Source organism: Diachasmimorpha longicaudata, chromosome 11, assembly GCF_034640455.1.
Source record: "Diachasmimorpha longicaudata isolate KC_UGA_2023 chromosome 11, iyDiaLong2, whole genome shotgun sequence".
In the NCBI taxonomy this organism is placed as follows: domain Eukaryota; kingdom Metazoa; phylum Arthropoda; class Insecta; order Hymenoptera; family Braconidae; genus Diachasmimorpha; species Diachasmimorpha longicaudata.
Window position 1 is genome coordinate 3830209 of NC_087235.1, and position 21173 is coordinate 3851381.

The 21173-nt window shown below is 42.4% G+C and overlaps 5 protein-coding genes across 12 annotated transcripts in view; 2 read left to right on the top strand and 3 right to left on the bottom strand.

The window, feature by feature from the left end:
* Positions 1-57: 57 nt before the first annotated feature.
* On the top strand, positions 58-2412 carry LOC135167363 (eukaryotic translation initiation factor 3 subunit I). The gene is made up of 4 exons (XM_064130486.1): positions 58-203; positions 757-1003; positions 1094-1374; positions 1555-2412. Exons 1-4 carry the CDS (start codon positions 201-203, stop codon positions 2002-2004), a joined length of 981 nt encoding a protein of 326 aa, XP_063986556.1. The 5' UTR covers positions 58-200; the 3' UTR covers positions 2005-2412.
* On the bottom strand, positions 2408-12811 carry LOC135167319 (uncharacterized). 4 transcript variants are annotated; one of them, XM_064130409.1, is made up of 9 exons: positions 12477-12811; positions 11807-11930; positions 9318-9411; positions 6994-9222; positions 6694-6782; positions 5344-5523; positions 5149-5271; positions 4974-5078; positions 2408-4867 (listed from the first exon to the last, which is right to left on the bottom strand). In XM_064130409.1, the coding sequence occupies exons 3-9, from the start codon at positions 9382-9384 to the stop codon at positions 4553-4555; spliced, it is 3108 nt and encodes a 1035-aa protein (XP_063986479.1). In that variant the 5' UTR covers positions 9385-9411; positions 11807-11930; positions 12477-12811; the 3' UTR covers positions 2408-4552. The 4 variants fall into 4 exon arrangements, with proteins under 4 accessions (XP_063986479.1, XP_063986480.1, XP_063986477.1 ...); XM_064130410.1 differs by lacking the exons at positions 11807-11930; positions 12477-12811 and adding exons at positions 6343-6480; positions 9599-9758; XM_064130407.1 differs by lacking the exon at positions 11807-11930.
* A 284-nt stretch (positions 12812-13095) lies between these two features.
* LOC135167377 (uncharacterized protein) lies at positions 13096-14552 on the bottom strand. 4 transcript variants are annotated; one of them, XM_064130508.1, is made up of 4 exons: positions 14413-14552; positions 13912-14113; positions 13582-13714; positions 13096-13363 (listed from the first exon to the last, which is right to left on the bottom strand). In XM_064130508.1, exons 2-4 carry the CDS (start codon positions 14020-14022, stop codon positions 13191-13193), a joined length of 417 nt encoding a protein of 138 aa, XP_063986578.1. In that variant the 5' UTR covers positions 14023-14113; positions 14413-14552; the 3' UTR covers positions 13096-13190. The 4 variants fall into 4 exon arrangements, with proteins under 4 accessions (XP_063986578.1, XP_063986577.1, XP_063986576.1 ...); XM_064130507.1 differs by lacking the exon at positions 14413-14552 and adding an exon at positions 14199-14397; XM_064130506.1 differs by lacking the exon at positions 14413-14552 and adding an exon at positions 14188-14397.
* A 200-nt stretch (positions 14553-14752) lies between these two features.
* On the top strand, positions 14753-16649 carry LOC135167369 (uncharacterized protein C1orf198 homolog). Its single transcript, XM_064130495.1, has 2 exons — positions 14753-15230; positions 15384-16649. Exons 1-2 carry the CDS (start codon positions 14934-14936, stop codon positions 15978-15980), a joined length of 894 nt encoding a protein of 297 aa, XP_063986565.1. The 5' UTR covers positions 14753-14933; the 3' UTR covers positions 15981-16649.
* LOC135167314 (cadherin-related tumor suppressor) overlaps positions 16650-21173 on the bottom strand; it is a 97491-nt gene continuing 92967 nt past the window's right edge. For both annotated transcript variants that reach the window (XM_064130384.1, XM_064130383.1), the window contains one exon: positions 16650-21100. In XM_064130384.1, the coding sequence (XP_063986454.1) occupies positions 17514-21100 (3587 nt within the window). In that variant the 3' untranslated portion in view covers positions 16650-17513. The remainder of the gene's footprint in view (positions 21101-21173) is intronic.

Sequence of the window (21173 nt, forward strand, 5' to 3'; positions counted from 1 at the left end):
AATTACTCGCGCACTTCCGCTTCGTGTTAGTTCACCTCCCGCCCATCGCGGGTGCATAAATAATCGCTCGAGTGAGCCGTCTGGGTCACGAGAAGTAGTCTACGGTCTTTCCCACGCAAAAAGTGTTGCCGTCGTTTTGTAGACACCAGCAGACCACATTTTTTACAATTTATCGTTAGTGCACGTTATTTACAGTAATAATGGTGAGTTGAACAATTATTCCGACTATTTCCCATTATGTTTTACCCTAAAAACATGGATATTATGGGGAAGCAAATGGTACATGTGACAGTATAACCTCAAACTGACGTTCCCCCATCTGAGCATAATCCCCTCATTCCAATAGGGTGATGCCCTTTTATTCCAGAAAATTTTCAAATCGTTCAGAACTTCCCCAATATTTTTCGAGTCCTCAATCTGGTCTGATCCAATATGTCGATATTCCTACTTTTTTTTCCGTCATCTAGCTTTTTTTTTAAACAATTATTTCTCGCGATTATCGTTCTCATCGATTTATCATTACATTAAGAAATTCTGTTTAAAGTAGTTTCGTTTGACTGTGATGTCTGAGCATGGCCACAAAAATTACTCTAGATTATTATTAATAAATAACAATAATCCTCCGTTTACGAGCTCTGTCTATGACAAGCTCCACTAGGATGTTTCCATTCATATTAAATTTAAGTTACGATTTATTTAAAATTTAATTATGCTTTTACATGTTTATGTTACTCTAACGATGTAATTTTTCCTCAGAAACCATTAATGTTGCACGGGCACGAGCGTGCCATAACGAAAATTAAATACAACAGGGAGGGAGACTTAATTTTCTCAGCCAGTAAAGACAAAAATCCAAACGTCTGGTGGTCCCTCAACGGCGAGCGTCTAGGAACATTCAATGGCCACAATGGTTCCATCTGGTGTATCGACGTCAACTGGGACACGACGCGCTTCATGTCCGGATCTGGAGACAATACCTTGAGGATTTGGGATTGTCAAACTGGTGAGCACGTCAACTATAATGCTCGTCTTTGACAAATTATCGATTTTAGAATTATTCGGCTATCATTGTCGTGTTTTCAATGTACCTAAGGCAGGGAAATTGGCCAACTGCCCACCAACAGCTCCGTGAGAACCTGCCAGTTCAGCTACTCAGCGAACACCGCTGTCTACTCCACTGACAAAGCTCTTGGACACCAGTGCGAGATGTTCATCATCGACACCAGGACTGTTGATCCCATTCTTTCACAGGAGGACGCCATTCGTAGGATCCCAATCAATGGACCACGTATCTCAGCTATCCTCTGGGGTGCTCTCGATGAAACCATCATCACTGGACATGAGGATGGCGAGATAAACGTTTGGGACGTCAGGGTAAGACAATTATGGTCAATCCTTGGAAATCAATTATCGACTAATTTAATAATTAAAATTTGATGAAAATCATTGATTAAAGAAATAGTTTTTGGTGGATTAACCATTGAATTTCAAAAGGTTTCGTACATTTTTCTGAGACAAAAAAATGGCTCGACTAATCTGTGCAATTTTCACCAGACTGGAAAGATACTGACGAGCGCCAAGGGCCACCGGTCCCAGATAAACGACATGCAGTTCAATAAAGACGGTACAATGTTCGTAACAGCATCGAAGGACCACACGGCCAAGCTCTTCGACAGTGAACAACTCGTCCACCTCAAAACGTACAAGACAGAGCGTCCGGTGAACTCTGCCACGATATCCCCGATTTTCGATCATGTGGTGCTTGGAGGAGGTCAAGACGCCATGGACGTAACCACTACCTCAGCTCGCCAAGGTAAATTCGATGCTCGTTTCTTCCATCTGGTCTTTGAGGAGGAATTCGCCAGGCTCAAGGGTCACTTCGGACCCATCAACTCCCTCGCCTTCCATCCGAATGGTCGAAGCTTCTCCAGCGGTGGTGAGGACGGTTACGTGCGCATCAACACCTTTGATCAATCTTACTTCGATTTTCATTTTGAATATTAAATTATTAAATTGCATTAGCTGAGTTCAACAGTGAAGGGGCCCGAACAATATCGACGATGGTTTATCCATCGAAGGAGAGAGGTTCACAAGAAAATGTCGAAAGAATATTTCCAGAGGATTCAATTTTGTAAAAAAAATTTTTTTTGACATTTTGCTTTGGAATCACTGCTGATTGGGGTGAATAAAAAATTAACAATTGCCTTCAAGTATGTGTGGTAATTAGGAAATTATCTGAAAAATGGAATATTTCTGAATGGTTAATTAAAATGAAATCTAAAATCAAATTTCCCCTCTTCACTGACGAATTCCCAATTTCTGGAAAGCCCCAAAATTAAGTAAATTGTAAAGCGCAATAATTCCGCAACCTACACTCGATAATTTGTATTAATAAAATCATGTTAAATACAATGTTGGTACACTTTATTAATGCAATCACGTCGTCACCATTTTATAATGTACAAATTGAATTACAGTAAACAATATTAATTTCAGTAATTTCGATTTGTTAAATCTGTCGATCCCATTGTTTCTGTAATGTGTTGTTTGTACGAATGCTAGTTATTCAGTAGTACTACCAACAATGTTTTTAGTTTATCTTTTTCATCAGTAAATATATAATCTGACCACTGTCAGAGATCGAATAATACAGCCACTCGGTGCGACAAAACGCATCAGTTTTCTTCTCCCTTTCATTGATAATAACTTTCGCATGAATACAGGTTTGTTCTTTACTTTTTTTCGTCCTTTAAAATTAATTATTCACCTATCAGTTAATGTACAAAAATGATCATACAGGCATAAAGAAATTATCCAGTTAAATTAAATTCGTTACTCCCTTTATCAATGTTTTTTTTCCTTTTTCTCAGCAATTTTTTTTCATCGCGAACGACTATCTACATTGAGATTATATGATGAACCTATTATTCGAGTTTTTACATGTAAAAGAAAAATGTTTACCTGCCTTCTCGTATCATTCTCCGAGAGTTTATCATTTCCTGTTTACATTCTGTATTTGATAATTTTTTTACTTTTTGGCAAAAAGAAAAAAAAATGCATGAATGCGCGTACGTGCCATCCTATGATACTTTATTGATATATTTTCGTTTATATTATATCCTATGTTAATGTACAATTTTCCATCCTTTTGTTCTTATTAAGAGCGCAAAAATAAAACGGGATATCTGTTGGTATTACTTTTTTCAATTTTTTTTTTCATTTTTTTCCATTTTTTTTTATTACAAGGTGTCAGGACTGATAATTAGCCCAACTTATAGTAAATAGATACAATGTACAGCTTTTTCATTATCTTGTTTATCCGATTACCCCCTTGACGACGTTTACGTCGCTTTATTTAAATTAAATTCCATACACACAGTTCTACAATGCTTGTTCTTTACTCTATTCCTTTTATTTTCTATTTATACGATGAAGAATGATAATGAAGCGTGAATGAAAGTGAAAGATTTCCCAATGATTCGTTAGAAAAATATTCGTCAGGAGTATCAGATGAATTTATTTCAATCAATAGACAACACTGGTCTATGTAAAATTCATTGTTACGCTCGAATCTGCACATTGAAAATTAAATTTAAAATCTATCCAATGACTGAATCCTCTCCTCGGATCATTAAAAAAAATTAATCGCGTGCTGCGGGAGCCCTGTGTGTGTGTGTGTGTAAAAAAAATCAATAAATTTGAAAAGACCTCCAAAATAGCGTTTTCAAACGCCAAAAGAAGAATTCAAGGACAGAAACCATGATGAAGTTGCACATTTAAACTTCTCTGGAAACTTTATAAAATATATATATATAAACACTACTCTCCAATTATTTATTACTCATTTTCCATTAAATCGCACGAGTAATTTTCCACACAGTGAGAAATTCAAAATCCAAACACACAACTTAAACTGTTTCTTTCCACATTTTAATAATGAATTCTTTTTACGACTAATCGGTGTAGGCGATTTTATTACTCCTCATATATTTAATAAGTGTTTCATTAATTCTTCATATCGGGAATACGAGTCTTCAGGATCAACCAAAGGAGTCATACTGAAGGCCACCCATTTTTCTTTAATAATCATTATTTTTTTTTTACAGTCTATTTTTTTTTCTTTCATTAATGTATGTCCGATAACAACAATAAAAATTCTTAAATAAATATATCGGTATAATCATCGATGGAATATTATTACGCAGTCAACTAGTGTGTTATTTATTAAACTCATCGAGTTGTGTATCTGTTCAATTTGTGTTTCGTCAATTTTTTTTTTATTTATTATTTTTAGTTCTGTTAATAATCTATTGTTTTGGGAGAATTGAAGTTTCGATGGAGTGTACCATGGACATCAATGCATTATGCATACACTCGCTGTGTTCTCGTCAGGTGAGTAACAGACTATCCGACGAATCAAGAGTTCTGTCTGGCGATCAACAATTCCCGCGATTTAAAAAAAAATCGTCGTGCCAGTTGGTTGTATACCTCATTAGGTATATTCACGAAGATTCATTGAGAATAGACACACGTATCACTCGTCAGACGTTTGCTATTTGCTTCTGCCTTGTGTATTACCCGATCTAGTTGTTGGCTTGGCCGGTTGGGGAATAATCGTTATTTCGTCGTTTATTTTCAGTGGCTTCAGCAGAGAATCATTTGATCTCGATGAAGGAGATGATGGGGTGCTCTTCTTGTCCATTACACGTTTAGCAACGACACTGTGGGCTGAGTATACGTGATTCTCGAATTGCTTATACATTCCGAATGTGGCAGTGCATACTGTACATTTGTAGGAAAGATGAGCTGGTTTCAGGGTCATTCCATGATCTCGCGCCACGTGATTCAGTAGTTTCCATTGATATACCTAAATGTTTAAACATTTTTAGAGATAATTTTCTCATTCAAGGAACTCCTTTCAGTCTTTTGAAGTTCAATTTGTTAAAAAAAAATTAAAGTATCAATTGTCTTACCCTGCCACATGCTGGACAACGACCAGCATCCTTCCCTTTGTTCGCCGCCTCTTGCATACTGGAGGTAACGAGCCCATGAGATCCCAGTAAATGTCGCTCCAATCCCTTTAGTCAGACAAAAATACGATGAACATCTCTATCATCCGTTCACAAGTAAAAGAAAAATTCTACATACTTGATCCGTGAAGAATCGGAACTGACACTTCTGACAGTTGAGTGGGGGTCTATTGTAGATCATCTTTGGATGTATCTTAACTTTGTGGATCCACTGCATGTGATTACGAAGTTGCTCCAAGTCCTATTCATCAAGAATAGAAATTACCAGTTAGAGATCAGAGCTGATCGGATGTCCAACAATTTGTACTTTTACCTTTATGTAGCCGTCGCAAATTTCACATATGACGAACGAATTTTTACCCCCCGGCTTGGAGGAAGAGCCTGACCCAGAGATTGGCGCTTGAGTTGTCGTACGTGGTAATGGGGTTATCGATATACTCGGCTGGCTCAACAACTTCGCCGCAGGATTCTTGGACGCCGTTATTGATGTATTCTGAAAGTCCCAAATATCCAGGATTAACTCTCAATGGGATAAAAATATCAGGGAAATAAAGGAAGATCATATTCGGACGACGAAATAATGGAAGAGTTCCAGTTAAATAGGGAAACTCTTCAAGTATTCATTAACCTGGACAACGAAAGGTTTGGGGTGAAAATGCCAGTGGATTTCGTATGGAGAACAGAATTTTATTTTTTCCCTTAACAACTGAAATTGTGAAATCTTTCAATTGAATTGAGGAAATCTCTCCCAATAATTATCAGTCCATTAGAATAATCAAAAATTTCAACTCTAGAAAATAAATTTGTGTTTATTTCATATTTCTGTCAAGAACTAGAAAAAAATCATTTTAATCGTCTCCTAGACTCCCTCATTACTTTCCACCCTTGTGAATTCTCTGTCAAAACCTGCGAAATAAAAAAAAATTGCATGCGCTGTTCCGCATAAGCCCTCACATCTGCAAAACGGCCAAGAAACGACACAAGATTGAGGCATAATTGGCATGACAGTTAGTGACAGCCAAGCTTATGATCAATAAATTAGTCTGCAAACAGTATTTAATCCTGAAATAATTGGCGTTATTAATCCCCCGTGAGTGGCACAGAAAAATCAACGAGTTTCCATGAAACCAAAGTGTGTCACATCGCCCATGTAACCCACTTATCGTCAAAACACGAATTTGTTATTTGATTCAACAAATTCTGGATTACCTCATAGTGCACGTTTGTAACCCATGCCCAAACAACGATGAGTGATTAAACATTAATGACGGAATAATAAAATTCCCGACGTGTCTCCCGTACAATTATTTACCTGTGACGAGGACAATCTAGATTGAGAGTCGATTAGGTTGGATACAAGGGCGATGGGTGTGGGTCGGCTGGAACTACCGCAACTACTGCTACTCACCCCGGTAACTGGTGACGTGACAGTCCCCGAGCCACCCACCACCTGTCCACCACCCACATATACCGTTATCAAAACTCTATCATTATTTTTGTTTTAACATTTTCTGGCTGTCCGAAATTCCCGTGCTTTCGTATCAATGTCTGATCGGCGTTCATTATCGAGTGAATAATACTAGTGGTAATTTTCGTTGAAATCAAGGGAAAAGGAAAAATGGAAGATAACATTTGAAACGTTGAGGATGGGGGTGAAAATTACCTGGAATATTTGGTTGCTGCCAAATTGGTACGATGTTGGCACTAGGAGTCCTGACGACGTTGGGCGATACATCATCCCAGCGACGTTATCTGAAGACGAATGAGAAAATAAGAGTTAATTGATTAGAAGATGGAAAAGTACAGGAGATTTTGATTTTTGAGGATGAAATTGTTGAAGCAATAATCCCTGTGATAATGGGATATGTATAATTTTTTGTTGTAGTTTGTGGAGAACTATTTCCCTATAAAATAATCGAAAAATAGATAAACAAATGACTGAATAAATTACATGAAAATATACCTTGCCGAACAGGTGTACCACCAGGTCTGAGGCTCTTGATATCAGTGTATCTAGGCTGCATGGGCGGCCTTCCTCGTCCGCGTCCAGCCATGGGCGCTGGCAGCAGTTTGGGTAGAAGCGGCTGTGGCCCCTTAGCCCCCATCGCCATAGCAATGGCATTTGTATTGAGAGGACCAACCGGACGTGCACGATTCAGTCTCGGTATCTTCGCTGGAGGTTCCCAATCGGCGGATGGTTCCAGATTTCTCTCGGGCCTAAATTTCTTGGCGCAAGTGAGAATGTGCCTCGTCAACTTGCCCTTCTGATTATCCTCAAACGGACAATTTGGACACTGATGAAAAGCAGGTCCCCTCTCGAGTCTTCCACGCGTATTATGCTCAGCTTCCATATGAAAAAGTATATCATGAGGACTGCGCACCTCCAAGGGACAGAAATTACACTTGTACACGTAATTACGCATATGGGGTGTCTCAAGATGATGCTGCATAACCAGTGATGATTCAGTTTTAAAGCTACAAAATTCACACTTTTTCATTTCTAAGTGGAATGGTTCATTATTCTCTTTACTAAATTCTAGATTTTTAATCAATGAATTTATCGCTATTTGTGTCTCAGTAGACGCTTGTCCACCCTTTCTCTGCTTATGCTTCTGTTGTCTCAATAAATCAGTTTGCACGAATTCCTGAACAAGATTCACCCCAATCTGCATGAAGAATTTTCCTAGTGGTAAATCAAAGTACGTTTGCACTTTATTTCTCTCCTCCCCCTTCTCCCTATCATCGCTGAATTTAGATATAACATCGACCTCGGAGTCATCCTTTTTATCTAAAACATCGTCATCATTGTCGCTATCATTCTGCTCAGACGAGTCATCCTTGTCCTTGTCCTTACTAAGTTTCTTCTCCTCCCTCTCCTTCTCCTCCCTCGCTCGATCTTCTCGATCCCTCTCCTTGATGCACTTCTCCAACTTCGTGACAAATTCCTTCAGTGGCTTGAGAGGAGGTTTCTCGTACACGTAGGGAACGATAAACGATGGTGCCTCAACCACAAACATATCGTCAGTCAGAGTTGGCAGGATCTGTGGTGCTGGCGGTGGGGGTGTTGGTACTGCTGTTATACTACTACCCAACTTGGGGCTCAACTGTGGTGTCGATTTGGATGTCATTGGTACCGGTGTTATTGTTGTTCTCATATTGGGATACATTGTCGTAGAGCCAGTAAGATTGACAGGCATAACAGAGAATGCACTTGAGCTAGACGAGTGTGACTTACTGCTCACTGGCACACCCCCACGTCCAGAGAGAATGGAATTAGTATCAATGATGACGAGTGTTGGTTCCTTTTTGCCACCCTTGGTGCACTTACTACCAGCAGCAATTTCCACGAGACGTTTTGTATCATTGACAACTATAGTAGTTTTGCTAGACTTCAGTGGTGACTTGAGTTTGCTGTTCTCCTTGTCCTTGCCATCGACAACACAAGCAAGAGGATCCTCAGGCTTGATCTCCTCGATGTCCGAGCCATCGTCCTCAGGCTCGTCAGGCTCCTTCTCGATGTAACTAGTTCGTTTTATATTTCTCGAACTCCGTCTTGGTGTTATATTGCTCAAATCAATCTTCGTTCTGGGTTTTTTCTTGGGCGCATTGGGTGAGCGTTCACCACTCGTATTGTGCCCATTGCTCTTCGACTCAGTTATTTCCTCAATATCAGGACTACCAATGCTCCCAATACTTCCGTTCTCCTCCACAATCTTCAAATCCGAATTATCGAGACTCGATACGGTCTCAACACTTGCATTCAGTGGATCGTCATCAGTTTTAGTATCATCGACAACTTCGCTGACATCATCGAGCTCGTGAACATCAATAGTCTTAACGTTATCCCCTAACCCCTCATCAAGACACTCAATGTCCGATGTACTACTTTGACGATCAACCTCCATTGATTCATCACAATTATCTTGTTCTTTATCAGTTTCTTTCACTTCACTAATATTATTATCATCACTGACACCCTCTGTATTATCAACATTATCGTTGGCCTCAGTTGTATCCACTAAGCTGGCGTCATCAGGAGCATCGATCTCCTCAGTGTCCTCGTGTCCAACGGAATTCCCCTCGGTGGAATCCTCAACCTCCATTTCCTCGATTGTTTCATCCTCCTGATCGTCATCGTGATGCTCCACATCAGCCGTGCAGTCACCATTGACGCCATTGGGAATAACTGCATCTGAAAAATATCGAGATAATGGGCTTGTTAACACGAAGGACATTGACAAATCACTGGCTACAAGCTAAATATCTAAATCACAAGAATTAAATCACCTTTCACAATGTCAGGATTGTCGTGGGATGGCTCCTTGACCAGTGGATCTTCCAACGTACCTTCCATCGGTCCACCGCTGCTGTTCGATTTACCCTAGACACAAAATTCACAGTTACAACTTCACTTGATCCACTGGCAACTGCAGCATCTATCCTATACATCATATCCTCGCTATGTTTTCGCTGTTTGGGAATATATTGAGACATTGGGGCACATGTCTCATGACTATCCACTGTGTACCAGCTATGATTAATGTGAATAATTACAATATCGATATTACCCTTCGGACAACTTCTCCACGGGACGGAAATAATAGGCAGAATTTTTCAAAATGGCGCTGCGAATTCCACACACACACAAATACACATGGACACGGAGCTGAGTTGAGCACTTCGGGATCTCCCTCAACGTCCCATAACCAATAAAAACCGTAACCCCGATTCGACGTTCAGGGGTGATTGGAATTCACACACGAGATATTTCACTGTTTCTGGTGGTCGTACTCCTATCGGAGATTGTCCAGGGTAACTTTGCAATAGGAAGATGGGACTTGGTGTGGGTGAAAATAATCCAGGAAGTTGAGGAGACGCCAAAGAGGTGCCTCCTGCGTGTGCACGCTTCTACGACACGGACGGGGGGACATCCAACAGAACAGCAGTCTCTCGGGTCGCGCGCGAAAGATAAGGACAGACCTATTGGCTCTCCCCGGAGTCTCTCTATGCCTCTCCTCGCTCTCTCACTCTATGTCTCTCGGCTTGCGCTTAGGAGGTTTTGTGTGGCGTCGCTCGGTCAGTCAGTCAGTCACCTGCACCCGATGTACTCCGGGTAATGGGAACTTAATGGATTCGAGTTAATGGATTTTGGGGAGAGGAATTTAGAGATTTTTTGATTCGTCGAGTTAGGCTGGGACGAGCCGTTCTCGGAGGGTGAGACTCCGGTGATGTGGGAACTTTCGGGGTTTTATTTCATCGAGAGGAGAAAAAATTACTGAGGTGGAACTTTCCGGGAATATTTCCAAGTCGGTGGCTGGAGGAGGGACAGATATTTCTCCAAAATTAGTGGACGTGTCCTGATGGACAACACCTTCATAGTTCATGTTAATTAATCTGACAGAAGTCACATTTTGAGTTTGAAAGACGGATTTTGGTTGGAAGAAGCAACGACAATTCCAGAAAGTTTTTTTTGAAGGAATTCTTTCATTCTTTTGGTAGCTCAAGGGCTAGAGGAGAGACTGGTATTACTTCAAGGTACATGAGCTGAGAATGAAAAATAAATGTCCTGAGGAAAGACATTTGGCCTCAAATTTGAGTAGCTTTTCCATTTTTATCACAAGGTTTATTTAGAATGAATTTTTGGGAAAGTATAAGCGAAAGAACCTTAAACTCGTGATATTATTTTGGAAATGATTGCACGAAGGGGATCTTCAAACCTAGACCCTGGACATGGCTTTGAAATTCCGGTTTTCTTGTGCTCCAGTAACGGGAAAAAATCTGGAGAGAGAACAAAGATTTGACAAATGCCCCGATGGAGAGCAGAAAAACGACCTCTTCCCTCCTCAAAGTTTGAGTCATTTTTTAATTTTGCTTCAATGCCTGCATATGATTAAGAAATATCGAGAGTTTGTCGAGATTTTTGACACCCCAAATTGTCCTGGAAAGGATCTTCTCAAAGGGCCTTCATCAGGACTGAACCTCCGAGCAACAAAGTCCTCAGAATTCTTCTTTCTCATTCCCCAGGAATGCAAAAAATTGCAGAGCAGGAGAGGCCCATTGGACATTTTCAGCGCAACGTTTTTCACCTAGGAAATTGAATTCGTTGCATCGGGACGAGCCCAAGCGGGATATCTTCGGGCGTTTTTAGACGCCTTTCACCTTATTACTTTTTTGTAATGGTAGTTTAGTATGAGGAGCTCTCTCTTCACCTAAATCGTTCAGATAGCCTCGGCAATTCCCATTTATTGCTATTAAACCTGTAAATCCTCAGACCCAGATCCCCCTATTGTTTTCCCATTTTTTCCTCAACGTCACCTTGAAAAATTCAAATTTTCATTCGCGCGGGAACTCACGCAGTCTTCAAATTTCCACTACAGGGCTCCCGAGACACCGCAATTCCGCGTAATTAACCCCTACACCTGGGTCTTTTTGATTCTGCAAAATAGTGAACAGTAGATACCATTGAAAATTAACCACAAGATGGCGATAGTTTCGGTTAAAAAAGAAGTATGCAGACCAGGGCCGTGTTGAAAAGTACCCGACATTGGGGCCCCGGAGGTTTTCATCCCGCGGGGGATGGTAACGGCAGACGGCAGACTGTCAAGAGTGGGGGGAGAGAGACCAGCCGGAGAGAGAGAATGTAGGAAAAAAAGGAATGGGGGGCGGGGGAGGGGGGGGGGGTGAGAGAGGATGTCGTCATTTATGTACAATGCCCTGGCAGCGTCAGCAACTAAATTATTTCATCGCTTTCCAATAACTCCAGGAAAACTACTTACGATTGATCGATTAATTCTCGTCCCTAATTACTTCGTTAATGACGATCGATATGAGATTAACAAATGACCTTTGGTTTCGCCTCTTCCCAGTTGCCCTTTGTCGTCGCGAGCAGGAACGAGCCCTCTAGAAGAACAGTCAATAAATTCTTTGAACCGAAAAACCTCATTGGACGATAAATTAATTAATAACAAAAAAAAAATGAATCAACAGATTTTCTTCCCCAATCGCCTTGATAACAGACTGGAGATTCCTCCATTTACATGGAACGTGTCGAGCAAAAATTATTGAGCAAATGTTCATTCATTCAACAATTCAGTGCTCAGGGGGATGTTTAATGAAGCTCGAGGGGAGTCTCTCGTGACCATACGTCCCTGGATATATTGTGTTATTCGATGCTCAGCAATTGCACAAATGACATATTCAATAAGCCATCCTCTTCCTCTCACCCCCACAATCATGCCCACTAATTTACCCTCCCCGATAATTGTCTGGCTGTGTCGTTTTAGTCACAGCAGTGAGAATTGTTTGGTGCCCCCACGAACGCACGTGGTTATTCGGCTCTTTTAAATAGAACGATGTAAATAAATCCTGATAAATCCCGCCATTCAGTGATCGGGTGAATTGAGGGGCCATTAACTACGGAAAATAGAGATATTTTAATTGTCTTACAGTCTCGAACAGCTGCTGTGGGTCAGACTCTGGGTGGACCTGCAGATGGATTTATCACCCCGAAGGAGGCGCACCGATAACTCTCAACGTCTACTGGGCCACAACTCACACACGCTTCGGAGCTTTGGACTTTTAGTGCCGCGGGTTTATTCAAAATTAATGGTTTTTTCGGGTTTTCACAGTTATTGGATCACTTATTTTATGAACAACATTGGTTTATTGGTGATTCTGGGGTTATTAATTGCTGGTTAACTGGGATCATTGGTGATTCAATTGTGTTTATTTGGCGCTCGACGTCACTGATATACTCTCCTTACCTCTGTGCCGACGAAAACTGCCAAGATGGCCGTTTTACCCACTGCAATCACGTGACCGCAATAATTTTGTGACGTATCCAGAAGAGAGGCGACGAAGGGGGACCCCTAGAGGTGTCTGCGGGGACTATCATTATGGTTTATGATTTTTTTTTCAGGGTGATGGGATTATTGATTTTTTTCCGGATTTAGGGGATGATTTTTTAAGCTTTCTGGCATTTCAGGGAGTTCCTTACAGGGAGGAATCGAAAATTGAGGTTACGTTTCAGTGTCGAGGGGGGGTTTCAGGGAAAAATTTGTTTTAATCCTTTTTTACTCCTTTTATTATTAACAGTGAATTATTCATTTAAAAATAATTGTATTTACAAAATATTGGGGGTGAGTGGAGCTGGTCGGGGCTTCATTCGTCTTCCTCTTCGTCAAACGAGAGGATCGACTTTGTCTGCTTGGATTTTTTACTCTTTTTAGTTTTAGAGTCGCACTTGGAGTCTTGGTCTTCGCTCTGTGATTTTGATTTTCGCTTCGACTCGAAGATTATTCGTTTGGAGAGATCTGCTGGGGCATTTTCTGCCTCTGAAATGAGAGGATTGTTTGGGGATGAGAAGGGCTTCACAAGGGGGCTTTGGTTTCTTCTTTAAAATCGTCGAAGACAGCGAAATGAATTTATTTTTCGTTTACGATGTTAAGCAAAATTTAAGATAGAAGCATACAATAAAAACAAGTGTCTAAATTTCTTTTGGGTATTTTCTAATCGACAAATATCTAAAAAGAAACAGAAATCCCTTCCTCACCTTCTTTCTTCTTCTTTTCGAAATCATCCGCTTCCTCGGCGGTTAAATCGCCCTGTTTCAACACAACAACAGTGGGTTTTTCTCCATCAAAAGTGTCATCTTCGTCGTCGGAAATATTTGGAAGTTCTCCTCTCTGAATGATTTAATAAATAATTATCTCATTATCGCTATTGTTATTAATTGAGAAAGAATAGCATTGACATGATAACCCTCAGAATTAGAGGCACAACTACTGAACTTCAAAGTTTAACAGTCATCCAATTGTCCTATCAATTGACATTAAATTCTCAAAGATCATGACATGAATATTTATAATTCAACAAACACTACCTTAGTATCAACATCGGGGCCCTCCTTATACCCCGCAGCAGCTTTGAGTTCCTTCAAAAACTTGGGCTCTTCCGGTTTTATGTAGGATATATTATGTTTCTTCCTCGACATCGTTTTCCAGTAAATGTTTCAGGAACAAAAATTGAAAGTTTATTGTTGATACCGTAATCCAAAGCAACACTCACGTGCAGTTGTTGTCTGTCTGCAATGGACTTATATATAAACAGCTGACAGGTGATTGTTTTTCACAAAATGAAATAATTCTATCGTTTGTACATAATCTGTACCCGTTTGTCCTGAGCTTAACATGATCCGTTAGCTTCTCATTTATTTTTACATAAATAATTAAAAATCCAACAAGAGTTTGGACGATCGATTAGTAAAAATTGATATTTTTGAGTGGTTTCATGTCCATATCAATGAACAATTGTTTATAGCTCACTAAATTTATTTGTAACTATTGGTTAGAAGGAAATGTAACACACGAGAGTCACTACTTACTACTTCCAAATACCCTGTTGGGATGAGTCTCTCCCCTGTGTCTCACAGAGGTCACTAGAGAACTAAATACAGTACACAGCGCTGCACAAGGTGTCCTGAGGTATTTGTCCTGTCTTTTGGCAAAACATACAGGCCAAAGGTAGAGGCTCATGTCCATATTAGTACGATAATAAATTGCACCGCCGAGTAATCACAATTTTTATATAATCCATTGGTTAGTCCAGCCAATGACATCTCCACGTAAAGGTTGATTTCCAAATCGCTCTGCGACAAAAACCTGAAGCTCCACAAAGGTCGTTGCCGGCCGGTCTGCATAATCAACAGAAGCTAAAACACCTCACCCCCCCCTCCCCCTGGTAGCAGCCGTACGCCCTGTCAACGAATGCCTACTGTCACCCGAAGTGTTCCCCTCAATTAGTCATCCTGATTATCACGAATCCTCAAAAATCTTCCAATGTTTGCGTATTATTTGCTGAAGGAATTTTCCTAAGTAAACAGTGGTGGATTAGTGCTGTCTGGATATGACGAGCAATTGTAAGTCACTGAGTTCAGTGGCTGAGGATTACTTCCACAATTTGAATCCTCTGGCTCGGAGGATCGCCGATGACATCGAGGCGACGAAAGAGGCGTACGAGGGACTGTGGGGAACACTGAGCTTGAAGGAGAAGGATCAGGCTATTGACGAGACCATCATTCAACCGGAAATTGCACTGCAGTATGCGGTGGGAGTTGGAGATCTGGGGAAGGACATGCCAGAGTGGTATCCACGATTGAGGATTCAGACGGGGTTGAGGCATGTCATTGATGAAACTGGTTCGGTGAGTTGTTAGCGGTGATTGCTTTGTTTGATGTCTGGTCATTTGTTTATGGGCTCCCGTGCCCTGGAGACGACATGTGATTCATGATCGTCATGAATTTATTCGATGTAAAACCCACTGATTGTGAATGTGAGAGGTTTTTATTAATTACAGACTCTCCGATGGAAAGACGAGCACTCTGGACCCTTCAGTTTCATGACCCGTTCCCAAATGGACCTCTCCATCTTCGCCGCCCCCGAGAATTCCCGTATCAAGTCCTCCGGGAACTACAGCGACAACTCTCCCCACTTCACTAGCCCCATTCAGCTCGAGGAAAGTAGTTTCGAGAGTTCTCTGAACGAGTACACAACGTCGTCCAATCCCACGAGTTTCTACCAATCCGAGAGCTACTCTGATAGTGTCTTCAAGAGCCCTGACCCCGCCAGATCTGCCAGCCAACCGAATGACAACATCTTCACCAAGATGATGAGTAAAACATCATTTCTGAAGATGGGGACCAGTCCGGATGATGAAATGGAGAGCTTGGTGCCACAGAGGAGTGCTACGAGAGGTGGCCAAAAAAATGTGGGGGGAAACAAAATCCAGATGAATATCAATCTGTCGAGTGGCTCGAGGCCGAAGTCTGGGGACATTAATGAGTCCACAGCTCTCTTGGAAACACCCAGCTCGTACAGTAGCTTCCAGTCTGCCCAGACTAATCAGGATGAGGGAATCCCAAAGACTGGATTTGAATTCTTAGATAATTGGTAAAATGAATCGGTGAGGAAGATGCTTTAACGTTGAAAAGTGCTATAGGATTCTAGATGAAACTGTGCGTGAGGCGACCCTGTGGAGAATTGGTGCATAGACTCGAGATGTCTCGTTTGAAATTAAATTTTTGTTGGTCAGAGATATTCCAAGAGCTTCTTCCAGGAAAATTCCATTTCCAAATTCTCCTTAGGGTTGCCTTATAGGAATTTCTATAGAATTATTCTATGGCCATGATTCATGTGTGAGTGATCAAACAAGGCGAGTCGTCCTGAATGGGAAGATCTGATTTTAAATTAATGATCATCTTGTCAAATGACTTCACCACTGAATCCATTTAATCACAATTTTCGAGGGATTATCCATGACTCCAAAGATATAATAGACTGAGCCTATACATTAGAAATTGTATCCAGCAATAGCTTCGACTGAAACATTACTCGATATTCTATTTTTTAATTGCCACTAATCATCCTCATATCTAATACAAAGTACAAAGGTATTGGATAAAACAATTTACTCAGATGGAGAGAAACCCAGTCAGTTTCGCAATTCAATTTTGATACCCACATTTATACACCAATAATCTCAGTACTTAAAATAAGCCATTTTGTACTCAAAAATATTTCAATGAATAAAAATGTCCGGCTGTTTGAATGAAAACACGAATAATTGTAATTATAAATTTTATTACAAATCATCGAAAATGTCACCTACATTCTCATACAATAACACTCGCTCATTTTATACAGAAGCAGTACCATCCACTCACTTTCTAGTTAATCATTAATAATCATAGAAAATTATTTACAATGTCCAAAAAAAAATATACACACTCGAGACTCCCTTCAGTGTAACTTCATGGCAGTTGTATGAAGAAAAGAAAAAAAAATCAGTCTCAGGATTAAATTGTCTCCCCATTTGATGGCTCAACGAAATATTACTCTATGTACAATAATTCATCATTTCCCCCATAAAAACACGTCTTTCCAGCTGCGAGGGAGCTGTCTAAAATTGAAATCCAACGATCCATAATTCCCTCAAAAATCCAGAATAAATAAAATTAGAATTATACCAGTAGTACAGCATTCAATAAATATCTCAAAATCTAAGGGAGATACCGAAATCGTTGTCGATACCATTTTTGCAGACTATTCTAAGGGCCACAAAACAAAATAATCACAAAAATTTCGTGACGTGGGGCTGTACACTTGAATCGTTCCATAATTTCTCCAAAATATTTAATAACAAAAATCTCTCGTTCATTTTTTCACCGGTTTTTCATGAACTGAAATCAGTTCAACATTCTGAAGCATTCCACATTTAGACACCTCCCTTGACAAATAAAAATGGCACAGTATCAGTGCTTCTTGGGAAGACAAAAATTTCACACAATCTCATACCTACACTGTACAAATATATCCTCGACATCCTGATACGAGATGTCTCCCCCAATTCTTAATTACCTATTAAACTACCTCTCCCTTCCCAGTTCCCCTAAAAAAATACAGAACGTTTAATGGCAAGAGGACCATCCTAAACATACTCCTCCGAAGGTTTAGGGATGTTAGCAGGGAGTCTCAGACTATTCGGCACCCTGTTAGCACTGTCTGGTAGTTCAGCAATATCAATGAACACCCCAACAAGACTCTCGAAATTGGGTCCCCAGTTTAATAAATAATCCCAGCTCAATGCTGTATTGGCACTGGGTGAGCCATTGTTGCTGGGTCTGTACAGGCTTCCCATGTGAGTCGACAGGTCATCGTCAGAGGCAACGAGAGTGCTGAGAGACCCCCTGAAGGAGCTATCAAATCCATCGTAATTGGGTGGAAGTGGATTTTTCGTGGATGGCGGAGACTCGCTGGTCCTCTGGGGCTCCTCACTGGGTTTGCTGTACAAATTGTCTGATCGTTTGTCCCCTACCAGCGAGTTATTATCATATTCAATTTCAGAACAAGTGAAACTGTCATTTCCACTCTCATCAGTGGTCGACGAATTTCTCCTCTCCAGTCGCTCTGTGGGTGGTGTATGCCTCCTGTGGAGATGAAGACCACTGTGAGGTGGAGGTGGAGGTCCCCGAGCCTCGCTCGACGAGCTGACAGCGTCCAGAGTGGACACAAGACTGGAGGTCCTCGGTCTAGAGTTGAGTCTTTCTATCTCCTCCGCTGTCAGTCCCATAGGCCCTGACCCCACGTTATTTCCATTTTCATTAGTTGATTGAGGGGCTTTTCTGCTGGCTGTCGACCCCGATAGCTGACTCATAATGGGTGAATTCAAGCTACGTTCGCTGTTCGAGTTTAACGCGTCTTTTCCCACTCCCCCGGATGACGAAGTTGTAGCTAGAAGAGCACTCTGCAGAGGTTTACCAGAAATATCATGAAGAGTGAGAATCCTGGGCTGCTGTGCTGACAATTCACTGCTCGGTGATAGTCTAGCTAGTGGAGTGCTCTGGAGAAGCTTGGGAGCAGGACCTGACGACTGTCCCACACTGGGTGGGGGCATGGCCCTCGGTGGAAAGGCCCCAGCATGACGATGAGGGCCTCCAGTGTGCTTGTGATGATTACCATAGCCACCAATCAACGGTGGTGTTGCCTTGTACGACCTCATTCCCTCCCTGAAGTTGTTGTAGTGATAGATGACATCGCCATCACTGGGGGCTATGGAGCTGGCATTATCCAGGTCGTAATGCTCAGGAACATCAGGTTCGGTGTTGTCATAGGATCGAAGGGAGCTCTGAGGAGGCAGAGGAGGATGTTCATCCCTTATCGGTGGACTCTTTGTCACTTCTCGTTCGATTATGTCAGGCCTCTGAGGCCTGTGTTCACTGTTGATCTCCCTCTCCTTATACTTCTTTGAAATCAACTCTGGACCTTTGTGCACTCGCAGTTCTGATGTGTCTGAGATGTAAGTGTTCTCGTGTCTCGACATCATGCTGTCATTGCCAGCACCGACTAGGGAATTCCCTGTCATAATGGCATTGGTGTTCTTATTGACAACTGATGGGGCTTTCTCTTTACTCTGGCGTCGCAGTCTGAAGACAACGAAGCTCACGAGAATCGCTACCAGCAGAGTAACAAAGAAAACGATGACCAGGGTTATTCCTATGCTGAGTGGATCGGCTGCTGCAGCTGCACTAATACCGATGGGCCCTCTGCATCCTCTCGACACCTTTCCATGATACAAAACATCCTTGAAGATCGATCCTGACCCGTTGAACGGTTGGATCTCGTTGTTGATGGTGAAGTTCGCTAGACACCCTTCGAAATTTATGAGAAAACCTTCCGGGAAGTACATGTCTCTCCTCACGCCTCCAACGGATAAGATCGTCAAGTAAGGGTCCAGGAAATCGTGTACTCCAGCGGAATCGAGCTCGTCTCCTGTTAGGACTCCATCGATGAGAATTCTGATCCCTCGAGAGTGGGCGTAAATCGTTAGATTGTGCCATCTACCATCGGCCAGTCCTCCCTCGACAGATCCAGTCATGTTGACCGAGGATCCCAGCATCGAGGCGTACCACAGTTGGCCATTTCTCAGCTCTATGGACGTGTAATGCTTGTTGGTGGCTGCGTACAAGAGAATCCCATTCGGTTTCACAGTTCTGAACATAAGCCCCAGTTTCTTGGGCGGTGTCATTCCGAGAGGAAGAAGCGTGGTGTCCTTGGTAGCTCTGGTAACTCGGTTCTTCGTCCAGAGAGTACTTCCCCCGTACATGTAGTCCAGCAACTGCATTCTCTTGTGTTTTTCCGAGATCTTGAATTCAACGTATCCATTGTCACTGAGACTCACTGGCTCCAGAGCTCCATTACAGTTGGGAGCGGTTAGAGAGTTGCACTGACAGGAGACCTGATGCCACTTGTCATAGCAACGTTCACCAAGACCGCAGGTGGAGTCCTCTCTGTTGCACACCCCTGACTCGGACCTCGAGCAGGTGTTCCTGATACCTCTGGATGATATGGGGCTGGACATGTTCAAGGCTCGCCCGTTGATCGACACCGAGTGGACGCAGCCTACTAAATCGTCAGAGTGTACCTGTCCAGGTCGCTCTAGCACTGGGTCGGCATTGATGAGGCCTCCTAGGAGGAGGGGATTGTTGTTGAAGTTCAGAGTGCCTGTGGGGCCCACATCATCTGCATAACAGGTGACATCACCGGGCTTACAATCGTCGCAGATGTCGCCGTGTTCTCGACAGTTTGAGACACTCAGGGAGACCACTCGACCGTTTCTCGTTGCTGTGATCTTCCTCCAGTCGCCGTCATCCAAGCGCTTGCCTGAGGACATTTGAAGGGATGTTATGGCACTACGGGCACCTCCATAGGAGAAGGATATCCTTCCATTTATCAGCTCAAGGACGATGAAGTCTGAGCGACCACCAGACTGTGGGCCATAGTTGTAGAGGAGGAGAGCGTCTGGTTTCGTTGTGGCAAAGACCATTGTAATGTCATTGGTGTTGGAGTCCAAAGCTGGGAATGACATGAATGACAGCTCTTCAAATCCGAATGTAGCTCGTTCACAGTGTCTCCCGTATCTTCCTTCGGGACAGGAGCACTTGTATCCCGGTTTCTGACCAACGCAGAGGCCTCCGTGGAGGCAGGGATTGGGCCTGCAGGAGTCAGTGACGGCTTCACAATGATTTCCCCTGTAGCCAGCTCGACACAGGCAGAAGAACGAGGAGCCGTCTGGGCTGACCTGGCAAGATCCACCGTTCCTGCAGGGATTGCTCGCGCAGGCGTCTCCTCGCTCCAGTTCACAGAGCTTTCCTTCTCGATTTGCGGGACAGACACAGGCGAAGTCATAGCCCATTCTCCGACACTGGCCTCCTTGGTAGCACGGGTTGGGAGAACAGGGGTCCTGTCTTCTCTCGCATCGGGGGCCCGTAAAACCCTCGCGACAACGGCACAACATCTCGTGGACGACTCGTGGTGACGTCAGAATTAAGGACTGACTGTTTGTTATTCTGGCGTCCTCGTAGACCACTAGTTGGTCACTGCAGGAGCCTCCGTTCTCGCAGGAGAGGTGCTTGCAGGGGGAGTAGCCAATCGTCACCGGGGCGCCCTCGAGGAGGTCCTGTAGCTTTTTGTGGCGCTTGGAGAGGAATTTTATCACTTCGGGTTTTTGTTTGAATCCTGGAAAAGAGGACAAGAAATATGGATTGATTCAAAGGTTCGAGTAGAAGATCTGCATCTACAAATTGAAAAA

Excerpts from the sequence above, each read along its gene's own strand:
- LOC135167363 (XM_064130486.1), top strand. Across the intron at positions 1,004-1,093 it reads GATTTGGGATTGTCAAACTG|GCAGGGAAATTGGCCAACTG; the intron begins GTGAGCACGTCA and ends AATGTACCTAAG. Across the intron at positions 1,375-1,554 it reads TAAACGTTTGGGACGTCAGG|ACTGGAAAGATACTGACGAG; the intron begins GTAAGACAATTA and ends AATTTTCACCAG.
- LOC135167319 (XM_064130410.1), bottom strand. The coding sequence starts at position 9,384 with ATGGAAGGTACGTTGGAAGATCCACTGGTCAAGGAGCCATCCCACGAC. Across the intron at positions 5,272-5,343 it reads TTTGCGACGGCTACATAAAG|GACTTGGAGCAACTTCGTAA; the intron begins GTAAAAGTACAA and ends CTTGATGAATAG. Across the intron at positions 5,079-5,148 it reads TCCGATTCTTCACGGATCAA|GGATTGGAGCGACATTTACT; the intron begins GTATGTAGAATT and ends GTCTGACTAAAG.
- LOC135167377 (XM_064130508.1), bottom strand. The coding sequence starts at position 14,022 with ATGTCGAGGAAGAAACATAATATATCCTACATAAAACCGGAAGAGCCC. Across the intron at positions 13,715-13,911 it reads GCCCCGATGTTGATACTAAG|AGAGGAGAACTTCCAAATAT; the intron begins GTAGTGTTTGTT and ends TAAATCATTCAG. Across the intron at positions 13,364-13,581 it reads CGAAAAGAAGAAGAAAGAAG|AGGCAGAAAATGCCCCAGCA; the intron begins GTGAGGAAGGGA and ends CTCTCATTTCAG.
- LOC135167369 (XM_064130495.1), top strand. The coding sequence starts at position 14,934 with ATGACGAGCAATTGTAAGTCACTGAGTTCAGTGGCTGAGGATTACTTC. Across the intron at positions 15,231-15,383 it reads TCATTGATGAAACTGGTTCG|ACTCTCCGATGGAAAGACGA; the intron begins GTGAGTTGTTAG and ends TATTAATTACAG.